Genomic DNA, 19,799 nt, shown 5'->3' with positions numbered 1-19,799 from the left:
ATCTGGAGTACCTGACTGCTAACCGCGATGTATCAAATGTGATATCAGATCCCATTCTTTTTATGAGAAAGAAGTAGAAAGTGTTATTCCACCAAATTATAAAACTATGAATTGCTATTTATTGATATAATGTAAATACATTAGTCTTTTATTCATATATTATAAATACATTAGTCTTCTTCTATTGATATATTGTAAATACAAGTCTTGATATCAAGGTTTGTTGGAGCTAGTACAGATGTGTAAAAATATTATAGGGAGGCAAAGTTTCACAACATGGAGGAACTATACAATACTCGTGAGGATTTATACAATACTCGTGAGAAATTATACAATAATTGTGAGGGATTATACAATACTTGTAAGGAACCTTACAATACTCATGAGGAAATTTACAATACTCCTGAGAAACTTTATTTATTGAAAATAATATAGAAACAATAAGTAAATATTAAAGAGAGTAAGTAAAGTGGTATATTATTTATAAAATTTGAACATGAAGAAGCACAACTATTACTAGTATTGATCCTGCATTAAAATGGTTTTCCTCAATTGCACAATTATTCATACAATTATTCAAGTTCAACACTGAAAAATTATTCATAAAATTATTCAATATTATAAGAGCTCGCTCACGTAGTTTGATAGAAAAAATCATAAATTATGTCACTCATGAAATCACAAATTAAAGTTTAAGCTAAAGCTCATGCTATTGAGATGATGATGCTCTTACAGTAGATGTTGCAGGAATTAGAGCATGTTACCATGTTATGACTTTGACCACCATATGAGCTACATCGTCTCTAGACCTTATGAGGCTCCCATTGGCACACTTGTTTCTTGATATTTTCGGGAAATGTCCCAAGCGTCTTCATAAAAAACTAGTTAACATGTATTCGCATTTACATTCAACCATGATTAAGTTGAATAATACCTAAAAATATATAACAATTCTTAGAACTATACAATACTCCTCACGAACTATATAATACTCGTGAGGAACTATACAATACTCCGCACGAACTATACAATACTCGTGAGGACCAATACATAATGTAACGAGAATCAACTATAGTATTCTTCACAAAATCAGGTCACTAAGAAATAATCAAATCAACTAACTATAACATAAAATGCATATTAACATACCCATTTGAGAATTCGATGACTGTCTTCTTAAACTGTCATTGCGTTGCTGGTTGTTGATGTTGAACGGAGAGTTGTGGGGATGAGGAATAAAGTGTTGTTGGCTGCTGATGTTAAACGGAGAGTCGTGATGATGGAGAAGTGGGATTAGTTAGGGAGAGGGAGAGTCGTGATTGATAATGTTGTGTGGGAGAGTTTAGGGTTTTTTGGGAGGGGGAGGGAGAAGGGAGAGAAGATGAAGCGAATGAATGGGGATTCTCGATTAGGAGGGTATAAGACCCGTTAATGACACTATGAACATTTCACAGGACCAAAAAATCATTTTGGCAAACATTATCAACCTTGGGTCATTTTTTTAATTAGACCTATTATTAGGGTCATTTAGTTAAATTTCTCTTGCCAACTCGCCTAATTTTGAGAATGAGAAAGACAAAAATAAAATGGGCAACTTCTCTAGCGATTTGAGGCAAAAAGAAAGCATATTTATTTCCTCTCCAATGATTTCCAAACGAAATCGATAAGAGGTAGAGTCTCCATAGGAAACGTTGAGGCGATCGATTAGAAGGTCGAAGAAGGTTGTCGTGACCGTCCAACAATTCTAACAAATTCACTTCAGATCTCGGAGGATACTACGAAACCGGTTTAAAAGATATTAATGAAAGCGGTTCAAAAATAGAAACAGTTCTTTAAAATTAAATATTATTTAAAAGGCCGGAATAGTTAGATGGGCCTTTAATAATAAGATCCATGTAATAATATCAATATAAATAGAGGATAGAATGGTTGTAAAAGGGTATGACTTTGAATGTTTAACTTTTTCATCTTTTCTAATATATCATCTTCTTTATTCTTATTCTTTTATCAGGAACATCTTCAACATCTTTACTTTCTACTTTATTCTCTTCAACCTATTTTCATCTACACATTTCTGAATATAAGATACATTCACTTACCAAAGAGACGCTGTTCAAGATCGTAATCAAACGAGTCACGATAATTGGTAGTAGAGTCATCTATCCTCGACAATATTTCCGTTGATAATATGACAGATCACAAGCTATAGAAGAAAATTTTCAAAAATTAGGCGAGCGAATCAACAATATAGAGGCAACTTTCACAAACAAAGTCGAAGAGATACATCAAGTAATCCAAGAACAACAAAGAATGACAGAATTAGAAATTATTTCTCAATTCACTTTGTTGCAACAAGAGAACGCGAAACAGTTTGTACTCATACAACAAGAATCCGTAAAACACCAACAAAAAACCGCAAGACAACAACAAGAAGAAACTAGACGACTAGAAATAATGCAATCACAATTTTTGGAGAACTTGAAAGCAAATTATTAATTAATACCAAAATTTACCAATCAATCGGCTGAAAGAACAAAATGGACCAATTCTTCAAACACAAGAAGGAAAGACACTCCTCTAGGAAATTGCATTATCCGACGACCGAATGGAAGCCCGTCAGACAATAATTATATTAAAATGACATACGATCCACATACAACAAAAAAGACTTGGTTACAATCAATAGAGAATTTATCATTAAGAAATCCTAGAATCGATATTGATAAGTTTGTTGGAACAAATCCAATGGGTTGGGTACGAAAGGCAAACCAATTCTTCGAAAATTTCATAATGGAAGATTACGAAAAAGTGAATTATGCTATATATTTCTTTACGGGACGAGCTGATATTTGGATAATAGATTATTTAATAGATCATACTATTCAATTGTGGGATGACTTTACTAATGAAGTTCTACTAGCATTTCAAGAAGTGGGCCACCAAAATGTTATCATTGAATTTCATCAACTAAGATAAACTGGGACACTAACTGATTACATTAACTAGTGGAGGGAGTTACATTCATTGGTAATTTCCAAGAATGTTCGTCAAAGTGAAGGATATTATATTCAAAGTATTTTGGGTGGTTTACGTGATGAATTAAAAGAGGCGTTGAAACTGCTAGAACCTGAAACATTAGACAAAGAAATTCGACTAGCAAATGCTAAAGATGAATTCTTAGCTCTATTACCAAAGAATATGACAAGACCGGGATCGCCGATAGAGGACCGATGTCCGGCTAAAGGAGAACGCTTACACACTCACAACGGATGATACTATTCTAGTTAGAGATTACTACCGGTCTCAACACTACATAATTTGTCACAAACTCTTGAAAGTGCGGAAGTAGTTTTTTTCAACTTGAAGCAACACACACGGATTGGATAATAAAGATGAATGGAATGAAGAAAGAACACAACACAAGATTTATGGATGTTCGGAAATAAAACTCTTACGTCACCCCTTTTTCTCGAACCTTGAGAAGGATATTCACTAAAAATATTCAATCACACTTTACAATATGTCGAATAATCGAGGCTTACTTACTGCTCATTATCGACTTACAACGCTCACTACTCACACAGAATACAATGCGTTTATAATACACTTGACACACTTTTATAATGCCTTACACAGTATATGAACAAGGATAGTTTGAAGCTTGTAGGTTGTAACTTGTATGTATTCGGTTGTTACTGTATTGCTGTATTTCTCTCTCTATATGTATATATCAGCAAAGCACTATTCTGTGACTCTTCTTGTAACTGTTGCTTATGTTCTTCAGCTTCTCCTTATATAGTAGAAATATGACAACGATCATATTTCTCTTTCAACGGATACCTGCATGGTAATCCTTGAATCTGATTGGTTGGTCAAAAGGAGCCACAAGGCATTAAATGCGGTTGATGCTTCCCAAGAAATAATATAGCCGACCAATTTGTCTTCTATTGAGTTTAACAACTGGTCGGTTGGACAAATCTCTGCTCCTTGGAGGCTGCATTTGGACTTATACCAAAATAGGTATATCTGTTCACTTGGCAGTCTTCTACAGTTTACAGTCTATCAACAAACTTGTATCAAATAGAAAATAGCACAGTCTGTATATTTGAGAATCTCCTTCTTCCTATTCCCAAAGTGAACCTATTGCATCAAAATGGAAACTTCCAACAATTCCATATCTTTGATTTGATCTTGATTAATCTTCCCGTTAGGATTGTACGGTCATTTAGGATTGAGCCAATGTTTCAAACCGACCGGACATCATATCGGTTTGCTGCTTTGGTATCAGTTGACTGATCCTACCACCAAGGAGAGGAAACCAATCTTTAAGGAAAAGTTCACTGATCCTGAAGTTGAGCTGAAACGGTCTTCTACTGATGCTGAGAAGATAGATCAATTTGGGAGTTTTGGTTTGTGCTGCTTCTATGATATCGGTTTGACCGACCAATTTGAGAATATGACTGCTCCCGACTTTTCCTGCACAAAATGTTGAGTTTGATTAAGTTCTTTAGATAGTTAATTACTTATTAATTAACTATCTAGTTTATCTAACAGAATGTTAGACAGCTGAGTAGAACTACAGGAGAAAACATAAAGACGAATCATCCAAAACCAGCGTGGACAAATACGACTAAGGATAAGAGAATAACCTCAAGTTTAACATAACATACTCGATCTGTAAACTAGGAATCGATACAAGAAAAGAAACAAAAAAATGTTTTATTTTAAATGTGATAAAAAATATACTAGAGGTCATATATGTGCAAATCGATAATTATTCATGATTGAATTAGATGATGAGTTGGAAGAAAAACTGAGATTAGAAGAAGTAGAAAATGATGATACAATGGGGGGGGTGGAGGAGAACTGTCTGTTCAAACCATAAACGGTACTACAAGTAATTCTACTCTAAAGATTATGGGACAAATTAAGAAGAGAAAAGTAACAATACTTATCGACAGTGGCAGTACTCTGTCCTCTATTGATGAAGGGACCACTCGACAATTAGGATGTGAACTTATAGAGGATAATTCACTAATGGTAATAATTACAAGTGAAGGAGTTATGTACAATCGACACATTCTCCCAAATCTTAAATGGCGAATGTAAGAATATGAGTTTGTATTTAACGTAAGGACAATCAAGCTCGAGGGTTGTGATATGATTTTAGGAGTCGATTGGATGATAAAGTTTGGACTAGTAAGTCTGAATTATTCGGAAAGATGTATAAAAGCAAGACTCAACGAATTAAAAATACGTTTATACGAGACTAAAAAAAGAAGTACTTTTAAACTAATGAGTGAAGAAACAATGAGCAAGAGTATCAAGAAAGGATTGTGATGTTTTATAGGTCAAATATATCATATGGAAGTTAAAGATACAGAGAAATTGGACCAACATAAAATAATCCAGGCAAAAGAAATACCTGATATAAATATCTAGAGGTTGATCAACAAATATAAAACGGTTTTTAAAGTTCAAAAAAATATTCCACCTGTTCGAATAACGGACCACACCATTAATCTCAAATTTGGTTCAGATCCACCTAATAAAAAACCTTACCGTTATCCTTTTGTTCAAAAAGGTGAAATTGAATCATTAGTAGCTGAAATAAAGACAATAGGTTTTATAAGAAGTAATACAAGTTCGTTTGCCTATCCGGTGATCCTGGTCAAAAAGAAAGATGGAACTTGGAGGTTTTGTGTGGATTATAGATAATTGAATGAATTAACATTCAAAGACAAGTATCCAATACCTTCAATAGATGAGCAGATGGATGAACTACATGTAGCAACAATCTTCACAAAATTGGATTTACGGACAGGTTACCATCATATACGAGTTCGCGAGGAGGATGTACATAAAACTGCTTTTAGGACTCATTTAGGGTTGTATAATTATGCCTTTCAGATTATCTAATGCACCTGTAACTTTTCAAGCACTCATGAACAAAATTTTCTGAAAATGGCTAAGAAAGAGTATTATATTTTTTTTGATGATATTCTTATTTACAGTACTACTTTAGAATTACATTTATTCCATCTTGAAGAGTTTTGAAAAATTTTACGGGCCAATAGTTTATTCGTTAAATTGTCCAAATATTCTTTTGGATTAAAGAAGTTGGAATATCTAGGAAATTTTCTTAGTGACCAAGGTGTTGAGGTCGATCCACAAAAGATCAGTTGCATACAAAAGTGACTAGTTCCAAAAAATATAAAGGCTCTAAGAGGATTCCTAGGGCTAGCTGGATACTATAGGCGGTTTGTATGAATCTTTGGTGTTATTATTAAAACCTCTACATGGGCTTTTGAAGAAAGAGATGTTTAAATGGTTAGAGGATGTAGAAAAGGTATTTACAGATTTGAAAAATTCCCTCATTACTACTCCTTTATTAGCATTACATTAATTTAGAAGTTGAAACAGATGCATGTTACTATGGAATTGAGGCAGTTCTAATGCAGAAGGGACGACCTATTGCATATTTAAGTAAAGCCCTATCTAAGGATCATTTAGGGTTTTCTACGTATGAAAAGGAACTACTAGCGGTATTGATGGCAGTTACAAAGTGTAGACATTACTTATATGGGCGACACTTTATTATTATAACGGTTAATCAAAGTTTGAAATTTCTAATGGAACAAAAAATTACTACAGTTTTACACGAAAGATGGCTATCTAAACTACTTGGGTTTAATTACACAATAATGTATAAAAAGAGAAAAATCAACCTAGCTGCAGATGCCCTATCGAGATGAGAATCGGCTTCATTATCTATGTTATCCACTATTATGTTAACCTGGAAGAGAGAGGTGGAGGAATCCTACAAGGAGGACCAAGAAATACATAGAATCGTAGTTTTGTTGGCTTCAAAACCTGATCATTGTTCATTATACAAAAATGAGGGCAACATCATCAAGTATAAAAATAGAATATGCGTGGGACACAAAGGAACTCTAAGAGAAGAAATTTTAAATGTTCTGTTGTATAACACAAGTTTAGGAGGTCACTCAGGCATACAAACTACATATCAAAGGGTAAAAGAAAACTTTTTTTGGTCAGGACTTAAACGAAAATTGTAAGAGCTAATTAAAAATTGTGACATTTGTCAACGTTTCAAAAAGGAAAGTTCTAAGAAAGTAGGACTTTTACAACCATTAACAATTCCAGACACAACATGGTTGCACATATCCATGAACTTTATTGAAGGACTTTCAATATCAGACCGCTTTACAACATTGTTAGTGGTAGTAGATCGATTTACAAAATATGATCATTTTATCAAACTAAAACATCCCTATATTGCAACACAAATTATGAATCTATTTGTTGAAAACATTTATAGGTTACATGGGCTACCACAGACTATTGTGATAGATAGAGATCCTATATTTATCTGTCTTTTTTGGCAAGATTTGTTAAAGGTTATTGGCATCAAATCTCTATTAAGTACAACATATCATCCTGAAACTGATGGACAAACTAAACGAGTAAATCAATGTTTAGAATCTTACTTGAGGTGTATGAGCGGCTACAAACCAAAATAATGGAGCAAATGAGTGTCTTTAGCAGAATGGTGATATAACACCACTTTCCACACGTCTGAAACTAACACCATATAAGGCTTTGTATGGATTAGCTCCACTTCCACTACCATTGAAAACAATGACCAAAACTTCAGTAGGAGCGGTAGAAGACTTCATGCTCGAAAGAACTCGAATATGTTAGATAATGAAAGACAATCTAACCATTACCCAAAACTGGATGAAGTAGTGTGCTGATCGGAATAGGCAAGATCGACAATTTGTAGTGGGAGATTGAGTTTTCCTAAAACTCTAGCCATACCAATAAACAACAATAGCTACACGAAGAAACATCAAACTATTTGCTAAGTTTTTTTGACATTTTCTTGTTTTGGAAAAACTAGGGCAAGTAGCTTACAAGTTAAAATTACCTGAAAATTATAGGATTCATCTGGTGTTCCATGTCTCTCTTCTTCGAGCTAAAATGGGACAACTTGAAGCTGTACAAACAACACTATCGTTAGTTGGAGAAATTAAACTATAACCAGAAAATATATTAGAAAGGAGGATGATTAGACGCAAAGGCCATAGTGTTGCTCAAGCCTTAGTTCACTAGACACATACCCCTATAGAAAATTTGACATGAGAAAATTGAACGTTCTTCAGATCTCAACTTCCAGACTTTTGTGAACGATTTCCTACAAGTAAGCCCCGTTCTATAAGGGGATCTTTAAGAGAAGGGAATGTCGTGACAGTCAAACAATTCTACCAAATTCACTTCAGATCTTAGAGAATACTACGGAACCGAGTTAGAAGATATTAATGAAACTGGTTTAGAAATAGAAACAGTTCTTTAAAATTAAATATCATTTAAAAGGCCGGAATAGTTAAATGGACCTTTAATAATATTATCCCTCTAATAATAATCAATATATAGATTAGTGTAAATAGAGGATATAATGGAGGTAAAAGGGTATAACTTTGAATGTTGAACTTGTTCATCTTTTATAATATATCATCTTCTTTCTTCTTATTCATCTTCACCATCTTTACTTTTTACTTTATTATCTTCAACCTATTCTCATCTACACATTTTTTGATATAAGATACATTCACTTACCAAAGAGACGTTGTTCAAGATCATGATCGAACGGGTCACGACAAAGATCCAACGAATAACCAATTTCATCACACAAATCTGTCAAGAACCAAAGGGCGGAAGGGTGCGTTGTTTTCGGGAAGAAGGCATGTCTCAAACCGTGGGTATTTCCCCAGGCGGTCACATGAAACCAAGGATCAGGCCGAAGTGTTGTCCGACGGGTCTTAAGAAGATTTTGGGTGAATACCCCAATTTAGGTTTAGCCTCGCTTGGCACGAGGCAAACGACTATATTAGAAGATTTAGAAAGGGTTCAGCCTAGCTTATAAAATGAAAAAGGGCAGACAGAAGAAAGGAGGAGAGACCTTTTTCTTAGAGACCGAACGTGAGGATTTGGGAGGACAACTCTACACAAGCAAAAGAAAGGTGATTCCTATTTGGAGACCCTTAGAAGGAAAACTCGTAAGCTCTTAAACAATCACTCTGTCAAGTATAAATGCAACTTTCTTTCTGCTTAAAGAAATGGAGAATGAACATAACTTGTTGTTAATTTGAATGTCTATTGAGATGTTTATGTAATACAATGTGTTTATGTATTGATAAATCTTTAGTTTAACCTAAATGTTTGAAGTGGTTTGAGAGACTTGAGTTTCAGAAATGTTATGATTTGATTTAGCCGATTGATAATTTTAACCCATTATATATCCCTATATGCTGATATGAATCTGAAAGAATAGGGATAATCTTGTTTAATCTTCTTGCTCTTTACATCAGGGAAATCTCCAATATATATACATTACAAAAGATTAATAAGGAAACTAATAATATAATAACGATATTATTTTATATGCCTAATATAAAATTATTTTCATAATCTATTCACATATATTATTTTATATTCCTAATATAAAGATTATTCTCATAATCTATCACACCTCCGCAGTCGAAACAGGAGCTTTGCAAACGCTGAGACTGGCCCGAAAATCATCAAATAAAATCTTAGGCAGACCTTTAGTAAAAATATCTGCAATCTGGTATCGGGATGGCACATGCAAGACACGAACTTCACCCCGTTGGACTTTTTCACGAACGAAGTGAATGTCCATTTCAATATGTTTAGTGCGCTGATGTTGTACCGGATTACTAGAGAGGTAAATAGCACTAACATTATCGCAATAAACTAAGGTTGCCTGTGTAACCGAACATCTGAGTTCTAATAATAAGTTTCAGACCCAACATGATTCCGAGACGACATTTGCAACCCCTCTATACTCTGCTTCAGCACTAGACTTTGAAAAAGTAGGTTGCCTTTTAGAATATCAAGAAATCAAATTATCTCCAAGAAAGACACAATAACCTGATGTAGATCGACGAGTATCAGGACACCCGCCCCAATCAGCATCCGTATAAGAAATAAGGGAAGTAATAGATGATTTGTATAACTGCAAACCATAATCAGCAGTGCCTTGAATATAACGGATAATTCGTTTTAAGGCATTCATGTGAGCAACTTGAGGAGCATGCATAAACAAGCAAACTTGTTGTACAACATAAGAAATGTCCGGACGAGTGAATGTCAAGTACTGTAACGCCCCACATAAAGAACGATAAGAGGTAGGATCTCCATAAGAAATGCCGGATTGAGTGCTCATCTTTCCTTTAGAATCAACAGGAGTGGAAGCTGGATTACAATCTGTCATACCTGCTTTCTTAATAATGTCATGAGCATATTTCGTTTGAGACAAGAACAAACAATTCTTGTGTCGGGTAACAGCAATGCCTAAGAAATAACTCAAAGGACCCAAATCTTTCATTGCAAATTCAGTGCTAAGTTGAGAAATGACATATTTCCGAAGGGACTCTGAAGAAGCAGTGAGCACAATGTCATCAACATAAAGAAGAATGTAAGCAGTGTCATGATCATGGCGATAAATGAATAAAGAAGTATCCAATTTACTGTGATTAAAGCCAATTGATGCAGCAAAATCAGCAAAACGTTGATACCAAGCGCGGGGTGCCTGTTTCAAACCATAGAGAGACTTTCTCAAAAGACATACATGATCAGGACGAGCCGGATCTTTAAACCCCAAAGGTTGATACATGTATACTGTTTCATTCAAGTTGCCATGTAAGAAGGCATTCTTCACATCCAATTGATGAATAGACCAAGACTTGGATAAATCAATGCTAAGAACCATCCGTATAGTTGCCGGTTTCACAACCGGACTGAAAGTTTCATCACAGTCAATCCCTTTTCTTTGAGTTTTCCCATCACCAACAAGACGAGCCTTATGTCTCTCAAAAGAACCATCAGATTTCGTTTTATGCCGAAAAATCCAAAGCGAACGAATAATATTTACATTAGACGGACGCGGAACTAAGGCCCAAGTACCATTGTCAATAAGCGCATCATATTCTTCCTGCATAGCAATTTTCCAATTATGGTCACGTAGAGAATGTACGGGATTTTTTGGAATGGGTGATACAAAGGTAGAAGTGTGAAGAGAGTGGTCTTGGTATTTTTTATTGGGTTTGACAATTCTATGACGACTACGAGTGGCCATAGGGTGAGGGTGGGATGCTACAGGAGAAGGAGGAGTGGGAGAGTTTGAAGACTCGTTCGCAGGGTGAGTGTGGGATGTTATGGGAGAAGGAGAATAGTGGGGGGTGGTTGTGGGTTGGTGTTGGTGCTCGGGTGTGGTGAGAATTTGATGCAAGAGATGGGTGTTAAGGGCACCTGAATCATGACTCAAAAAATCGTATGTGTGAGATTTCAAAGTATGAATTTTGGAAAAAGGAAATGCTAACTCATCGAACCATACATGTTTGGCTATTATAATTTTTCGAGATGACATATCAAAACATTTATACCCCCTATGATTGAGCGGATAGCCAAGAAAAACACAAGGAGAAGACCGAGGTTCAAGCTTGTGTATTTTGGATGGTGGAAAAAGAGGATAACATAAACACCCAAAAACTCGAAGATGAGAGTAGTTAGGATGCTTTTAATACAAAATCTGAGTTGGAGAATTATAACCAAGAAGCTTTGTATGTAAGATGTTTTGAAGGTAGGTAGCCATTTCGAGAGCATGATGCCAAAAAGATGGTGGCATGGATGCATGACAGAGAATAGTGCGAACAATATTATTGATTGTTTTTCTTTTTCTTTCGGCCTTGCCATTTTGAGGAGAGGTATAAGGACAAGAAAGACAGAAAGTCATACCATGTTGGTGACCGAATTTTTCAAAACGAAGATTTTTAAATTCAGTACCATTGTCACATTGGAATGCCTTAATTTCTCTCTCAAATTGAGTACGAATATATGTTCGAACATGAATAAATAACTTATAGACTTGAGACTTAGAAGAGATCGGAAAAGTCCATAAAAAATTCGTGTAATTATCAAGAAAGAGAACATAATACTTATGGCCGAGAGAACTAGGAATAGGGGATGTCCACAAATCACTGTGTATAATGTCAAATGGCATAGTAGTATGAGACATAGAATCGGAAAAAGGCGATTTTATTAATTTACCCAAAGGACAAGAATGACAAACATGTTTAGCCTTAGGACATTGAATGAAATTACTACTACGCAATGAATTTAAAATTGCATTTCCCGGATGACCGAGACGGGAATGCCATATATTTGGAGAAATAACTGAAAAAGCTGACGGTGTGAAAGAAGAGAAGACTTGACGATCTGTGAGAAAAGGGTAGAGATTGCCACTACTATTACATCTCACTCGTTTGCTCCCCGTCTGCAAGTCCTTCACAGTAAACCCAAAAGGATCAAACTCAATGGAAACATTATTATCAATAGAGAATTTCCTATCGGAGATGAGATTTTTGACTAGTTTTGGAACATGAAGGACATTTTTTAGTTGAAGTGTGTTTTGGTGTAGAGATTTGTGACCATAACCATGAATTGGAATTTTGCTACCATCACCAACAATAATTGAATTATTATGACTATTGATCAAGGGAGAATATGACGATAAATTACCTTGAGAATTTGTCATGTGAGAGGTAGCACCCGTATCCATATAGTAGTTTGGATCAGACAATGTCATTGTGTACATTGCTTGATCAATATTGATTGACATGTAACCTTGAGACGATGGGCCTGACGTATAGTAAGCCTGAGGTGGTTGTGGCCCGAGGATACCGGTCTATTATGCAGGCTGACTGGGCTTCGTGGCGGACCAAGGAGATGGGCCTGGTGCCTGTGATGGATATGGGCAAGGAGGAAGAGCCCAAGGGCCTTGCTGCCAATATGCCCAAGGTGGAGGATACATCCATCCTGCTTGGGTCTTCTGCTGGTGCGAGGCGGTAGGACCACGCTGCGGGTTTTGCTGCTGCTGCGAGGCACCACCATTACGCTGTTGATTGCCAGAGGTACGCTTACCCTTACCGGAGATGCCCTTTCCCTTGGTGGTTTTCTGGACATTGCCACCATTACGTTGATTATTACCCCGAGAAGAATAATGGGAATTATCAGCATTATTTTGGGACGATAAATGTGATTGCGTGATGTGAGCCTCTATATGAGACTCAATAGAGAGATCAGCAGCATTCTCATGTTCTTCTAATTCAAGCATTGAACGAAGAGTATCAAAAGAGGGCAACGGGTTAAGATGACGAACAAACGTTCGAAAGGGCTTATATTCCTCCGAGAGGCCTTTCAAAAGTTGTAGAGCCATTCGATTGTCAGAGACTTTATCTCCAACATTCCTCAAATTATCAGCTAGAGTTTTTAGCTTAGCGCAATAAGACTTAACACCATCAAAATGAGCAAGCTTGGTGTTTGTAAATTGCGCATCAAATTGCAAAGCTCTTGCAGATTTGTTGTTAAGAAAAAAATGATGCAATCTGTTCCAAGCATCAACTGCCGAGTCATCAGGATCGAGGATGGAGTTTAGGAGATCATTAGAAATGGTCCCGTAAATCCATTGACGAACAATGTCATCAAGTCTCTGTGTTAAAGCCTTTTCGGATTCCGTCGGAGCGGGAACCGCGGCCGAAGGATTAACTGTTAGAGGTTGAATATGGTTGATCACCATATTAGCACGGCAATGAAGTTGAAAAAGGGTGGACCAACTGTTGTATTGTTTTCCTTCATAATCAAGGGTGATAGGGATGCACGCCTTGATGTTGGAAACAATGGTGGCTGGATGAACCTTGTTTTCGGCCATAGATGAAGAAGAGAGAAAGAAGAGAAACGAAAGTTAGGTTTAGAGAAAAGAAGCGGAAGCTGGGTTTAGAAAAGAAAGAAAAGAGAACCTAGGGCTCTGATACCATGAAAGAATAGGGAGAATCTTGTTTAATCTTCTTGCTCTTTACATCAGGGAAATCTCCAATATATATACATTACAAAACATTAATAAGGAAACTAATAATATAATAACGATATTATTTTATATGCCTAATATAAAATTATTTTCATAATCTATTCACCTATATTATTTTATATTCCTAATATAAAGATTATTCTCATAATCTAATGATAGATTATGAGAATAATCTTTATATTAGGAATATAAAATAATATATGTGAATAGATTATGAAAATAATTTTATCAGAATCCAAGATATGCTAATTTGATTATGTGAATGTTTCATAGTTTGAGTGAAATAGTTTGAGAGACTCAGGTTTAGAAGAATGTTAAAATTTGATTTAGTAAGTTAATGATTTTAACCCATTGCGTATTCTTGTTTGTTCATACTAATCTAGCATTTTCCAAGTTTAATTATGTGAATGTTTCATTTTTTGATCCAAATGGTTAGAGAGACTTGGATTTAGAAGAATGTCAAGATTTGATTTAGCATGTTAATAATTTTAACCTATTGCATATTCTTGTATGTTCATAATGAATCCAACATTTGTCAAGTTTGATTATGTGAATGTTTAATGATTTGACAGAGTGAGTTGAAGTGATGCTTTCGAAAAAAAAGAATAATGTTTGGGTTATGTGAAATTTTTGTGTTATATATTTTGGATTATCTAAAGACGTTTGTAAATGTTGTGCTGTAAAATCTCTTGCTATATATGGTTCTGCTGTAAAAGAAAAAAGACAGGTAAAAAGAAAAGCACTTCTCAAGTTTCAAACAAGGGACTTGAATGACGCACCAGCTTGAGTCCACCCTTTGGACATTATGTCATCATGTTGTTTGATTAAATAAATATCTTATATGATACTTCATCTTTCCTTGTTGTCCAAAAAAAATAAATGTATATAGAAGTTACTACTATTGGAAGTTGGAACCCAATTTCTCTTACCAAACAACTTTTGTGATCTATTTTTTACATCGAATCACTAGCTTTAAATTATTTTTGTTATAGGGATTTCTCTATGGTTTTGAAAAATGCATTGTTTTGGAAAAATCAAATATGAGAAGAAATAATTTTAAGATTTGAAAATTTTAAAGTTTTAAAATTGAGACTTTATAGACGAATCCATTATTTACCTTCCCGTAAAATCTAGTAGAGTTTGAAAGTTTTGTAATGGGAAGTCGTCATAGGTCTATTTTAGATTTTTTTTTTTTCAATTTTAATATCCTCGCGACTAAAGAGTCGCCGCCTAATTTATAAAAATTATGAAATTAAGAGAAATGAGTTTTGCGTTTGATTACGTGTGTAATATCAGTCTCTACAAATAACGGCTCACAATCTAGCCTTATTAGGATTATGACGGCTCACAATCCAGTCTTACCTGGACTAGTCAACCTCTAGTTTTGTATAACTACGTCACACCAATCAGTGGGAGAATTACGTGAGACCTGATTATTCCAAAGAAATATGTCAAGGACAAAAGAAAGATACGTAGGTAGCCTATATATAAGTCTGATCTCAATAAAAAAAAAATAATAATAAAGGAATAGCTATTCTTAGTTCTGTTTGACATAAAGTCTAAAGACAATATGACCTTAGTTCTTTCCACCAACCAGTGACAGTGATTTTAGGAAATAAGTAGGGCAAAAACTAAGATCTACTTTGTTAATGATTAATCTCCTGAATATCACCCTGAGTTTCTATAAAACTTTAATAGATGAATATTCTTCATAAAGCTCGTTTTCGTGCTACGTTATTATCCATAAAATTAACCCTTTATGGAAGGTTTTTGAAAAAAGAACTAGAATAAACTCTTAAAGCCAAGCCAAAACCGAAATCTGAGAAATGATGTCTCATTCCCATTTTAGAACAGAGAGAACTAGACTCAAGGCTTCAAAATATATGTATATATATATATAATACATGATCCCCTATAAGTTGAGGTAAAATCACTGTTTATGCTCACTCGGGTGACTATCTCGATGACTATCACAAGAGAAAAACGTATTGATTCTCCTAGATATACCCCAAGAACCAATATATATATATATATATATATATAAACGCTCTCGTGTAGGTTGAGGTGTTGAAATTACCGTTTATGCTCACTCGGGCAGTTGCCCCGATGACTATCGCATGAGCAAAATGTATATATTCCTCTAGATATATCCCGAGAGCCAAACAATACAAAGAAGAGAGAGCCAAAAAGTTGAAGCTCTCTCTGCAACTATACCAATAATAATCGAACTTTCAAAGGATTGTGGCCCATGGCAAAACCAAACCAAAAATATAGTTGAACGAGACCCCCATGTCTCGGTCACCTTCTTTGCGAGTTAAGAGTTTGGATAATCGTTTGCACGAGATTGGATTTATCATCTATATCTTAATATAAGAGAAAAAGGAACTCAAGCTCTTTAAGCGAGATAATCTCTACTAATTACATAATGCTCGTATTTTAGCCCCCGAATATATTTCAAATCCAATTCTTCATGATTCGTGGATGTGATCAAGGTTTCTTTTATTTTCAAACATTATTTGAAATAGATTTAGGAACAGTCCATTCCTCATAAATAACAAAATAATGGTTGATTTTTCATCCAATTGTGAAGGTCATTTCGTAAAATAAAAAGGGAAAATGTTTTATTGAAATATTCCCTAATAAGCGATAAGAGTCCCTTAAAAGTCGACGGTTATAATTCAGTTGCGAATGATATGTTGTCACATTAAATTCAAAGATCCCTTCAGAATAAAACAATCGATGTTTCACCTAGTTGTGAAGGACACTTTGTCAAACCCAAAAGAGATAAATTGTCAATCAGAACAACTCCTCTCGTAAACCATCCCCGGCTGAACTATATTTTTCAATTAGATGTGAAGGTCATTTTGTATAAGATCTTTCTAAAACTCTATTTGTTTAAGGAATAGTAGATCATTGTATGATTCTTAAAACCCTATTCTGATAGGCATCTATATAGGTTATTACTATAACCTATCCCATAAGAGTTAAAATTAATGTTATTGTTTAAAAATATAATAAAATTATGGTTTAAATTATTATTATTTTATAAAATAATTAACATAATTAAGTATTTATTCACCATTTTATTATTCAAATTGTCGTTCACCCAATAAAATAATAAAATACTTTCTATTTTTAAAAATAAAATTTATTATTATATAATACCTTTAAATTTTTACAATTTTTTTTAAAATTATCATATATTTATTAAAAAATATTATATGAAACTAGTCTAGTTAAAAATGTAAACAAACTAGTTGCTCGGCGATGGATCGAGGATTTTTAGCGAGCTTAGTTAAGCTCATGAAATACTTGTTGATGATATGTATAGATTTTTCGAGCTAAACAATATATAAAAATACTTGTTCTATTCTAAAACCCTAATAAAATTGTTAAGGTTAATAGAGATAATTACAAATTAGAAAGAAAAAAAAACAAAAACTAAATATTACTAATAAATTAAATTATAAAAGTAACTCAAATATAATATTTTAATTAACATGTTCATGTATATTTTTTAAAATTTTAAACAAATTTTGTCTATATATAAATAATATTTATAAAATAATTAGTGTTTTAATATAATTGTAAGCCCATTCAACAATAACAGTTATAATTGCAAAATCTAAATTTAACTATACATAATGCCCTAATTCTAATCAAATTCTATTCGAATAGGTTTAAATTTGGTTTTGCTTCTATTATTTATTATGTTTGGATGGAAAAAAATTTAAGAGCATTTACAGGGGTGATGAGAGTGATGTTGATGACGTTTAGAAAAACATTACGTTTGATTGCAATTCCTTCCTTCGTACTGGAGCCGAATCCTTGAGAATGAGCAAAGTTGGTTTTTATGTCGAAATTGGAGAATTGAACATGATGAAGTCGCTCAATCTAACATCTTTAAGGTGAGATTATAAACTTATTATTGTTTGAAAAGTTGTTTGTTTGTATGTTTTGTTTGTGGTTTATTCCTTGGTTTGTAATTCTGGTTTTAAAAAAAATTAGAACAAATGTTTCTTTTGTTATAATTCATGAACTCATGACAAGTTCATCAAAGTGAATCCAAATTTTTGTGTTCATGGACATAATTCTGATTATGAGATGAAAGATGTGAATGACGTGTGCAATTGAAAAGTTTAATTGGTACAGTTCATGCCTATAATAATATATATATATATATATATATATATATATATATATATATATATATAATTGTGGTGGCTTGCTCACTTAAGCATAAGCTTTTAGTGGAAGAATTGGAGTCCAATCAGGAGAAGACATTCAATCATTTCAACTAATGTGAGGAGGGAACAAGATGGATATCAAGAGGTCAAGGAAATGTGGCAAACAAATGCAATGTTGTCTCAATGTTGTAATTGTTTTTTTTTCTTGTTTTCAATTTGGTCATTATATGTTCAAATTCTAGTGATGATTCAATTTAGAAACTTGTTTTTGTGTAAGATCAATGTAATGTGTAGCCTTGTTGATGATGAAATGAAATAAATATGTTAAATGTTGAGTTCAAATGTGTTTGTTAATGAAATAAATATGTTATATGATTGAGCTTAATTTTAGTTGAACGGTGGTTGGATTTATTTAGTTTCATAAAGTTTTAATTAAAAAATATTGTAAGATTTTAGATGAATCAACAAAGGTTTTTAATTCAGGCCTTTGTCACATTTAATTTTAAATAGACAAACATATAGTGGCTTTCACTTCTCAGTGAGAATGTAGGGAAATGATCACAAGATCACTATGATTATTTTAGTAGATTGCTTCACAACAAGAACTAACAACTTGGCTAGACTTACGGTTGGACCAGACAAAGCAAGAAACCAATTCAGAAGCTAAAAAATGGAACCTTGACGTATTGGCTTTAACGGTGGATTCTTATTCAGGGGTTTCTTTTTCGTAGTCCTTCTCCTTCCGGGAACTCAAGTGTTGGCGACGTTCCAAATTCTAATTTTGGCTTTCATTAATACTTTTGTCTTTTTCGGCTCAAATCTTTTTCTACGAGTTTCGGGAGACTTCCAGCAAAATGATCATCGTGTCTCGATGATCATTTTGATTTACTTGATTTGATCGAGTATTCGGATTAGGTTTCCTTGGATCCTCATGGATGATTGATCCTTTAAGGAAGAAGACAAACCATTTAATGGCTTTGCGAATAGCGGTGGTTCGGTTTTCGCTCCGCATTTTAGGCTCTATGTCACTGGATTATATTTTAGGCTTAAATTAAATTGGCTTAAGTCAATTTGATTTGAAATTTATTATTATTATTTTTTATCTTGTTAAAACAAATATAAATATAATTAATGTTTAATTTATTATTAATATAATTAATTAATAAGTATATATATATATATATTTAATAACTATATAAAATTTATTTTAATATACTTTTAACATAATTAATTAATAAATAAATATATTACTTTTATCAGTATATATTAATTATAACTTTAAATGATATTTAAATAGAAGAGTAATAGGGGAGGGAATTTGAGGGAGGGAATCAGGAACGGAGCCATGATTTCAAGTCTACTCGGGCTAAAATTATTTTCACAAAATCTAATAGGTTGATATTGTCCCATTTTAATGTAAGTTCGTCTAATTTTATTATGATGATTTACAAGATGTCGCCACATAGAAATACGCAATCCAGGATCTCGTTCAAGAGTAGTTTCATCAAACTCAACTCTTTGAGATTTAGAAGAAGATTCTAAATCTCATCAGAAATTACTATATTTGGATCGATTGACTCAGATAATGAAGGATTATCAATTTTTAGCTTCAAAGAAGATAAAATATTGATTTTTCTCTTTCT

General features: G+C 33.7%; 1 protein-coding gene across 1 annotated transcript; it reads right to left on the bottom strand.

Annotated features, from left to right (window-relative positions):
• Positions 1–12,793: 12,793 nt before the first annotated feature.
• On the bottom strand, positions 12,794–13,681 carry LOC124934785. The gene has a single exon (XM_047475290.1). It carries the CDS (start codon positions 13,679–13,681, stop codon positions 12,794–12,796), a length of 888 nt encoding a protein of 295 aa, XP_047331246.1.
• Between the last annotated feature and the right edge of the window lie 6,118 nt (positions 13,682–19,799).

This window comes from Impatiens glandulifera, chromosome 4, assembly GCF_907164915.1.
Source record: "Impatiens glandulifera chromosome 4, dImpGla2.1, whole genome shotgun sequence".
In the NCBI taxonomy this organism is placed as follows: Eukaryota; Viridiplantae; Streptophyta; class Magnoliopsida; order Ericales; family Balsaminaceae; genus Impatiens; species Impatiens glandulifera.
Note: the sequence above shows the minus strand (reverse complement) of the source record. Positions and strands in the feature narration are given on the sequence as shown.

Excerpts from the sequence above, each read along its gene's own strand:
- LOC124934785 (XM_047475290.1), bottom strand. The coding sequence starts at position 13,681 with ATGGTGATCAACCATATTCAACCTCTAACAGTTAATCCTTCGGCCGCG.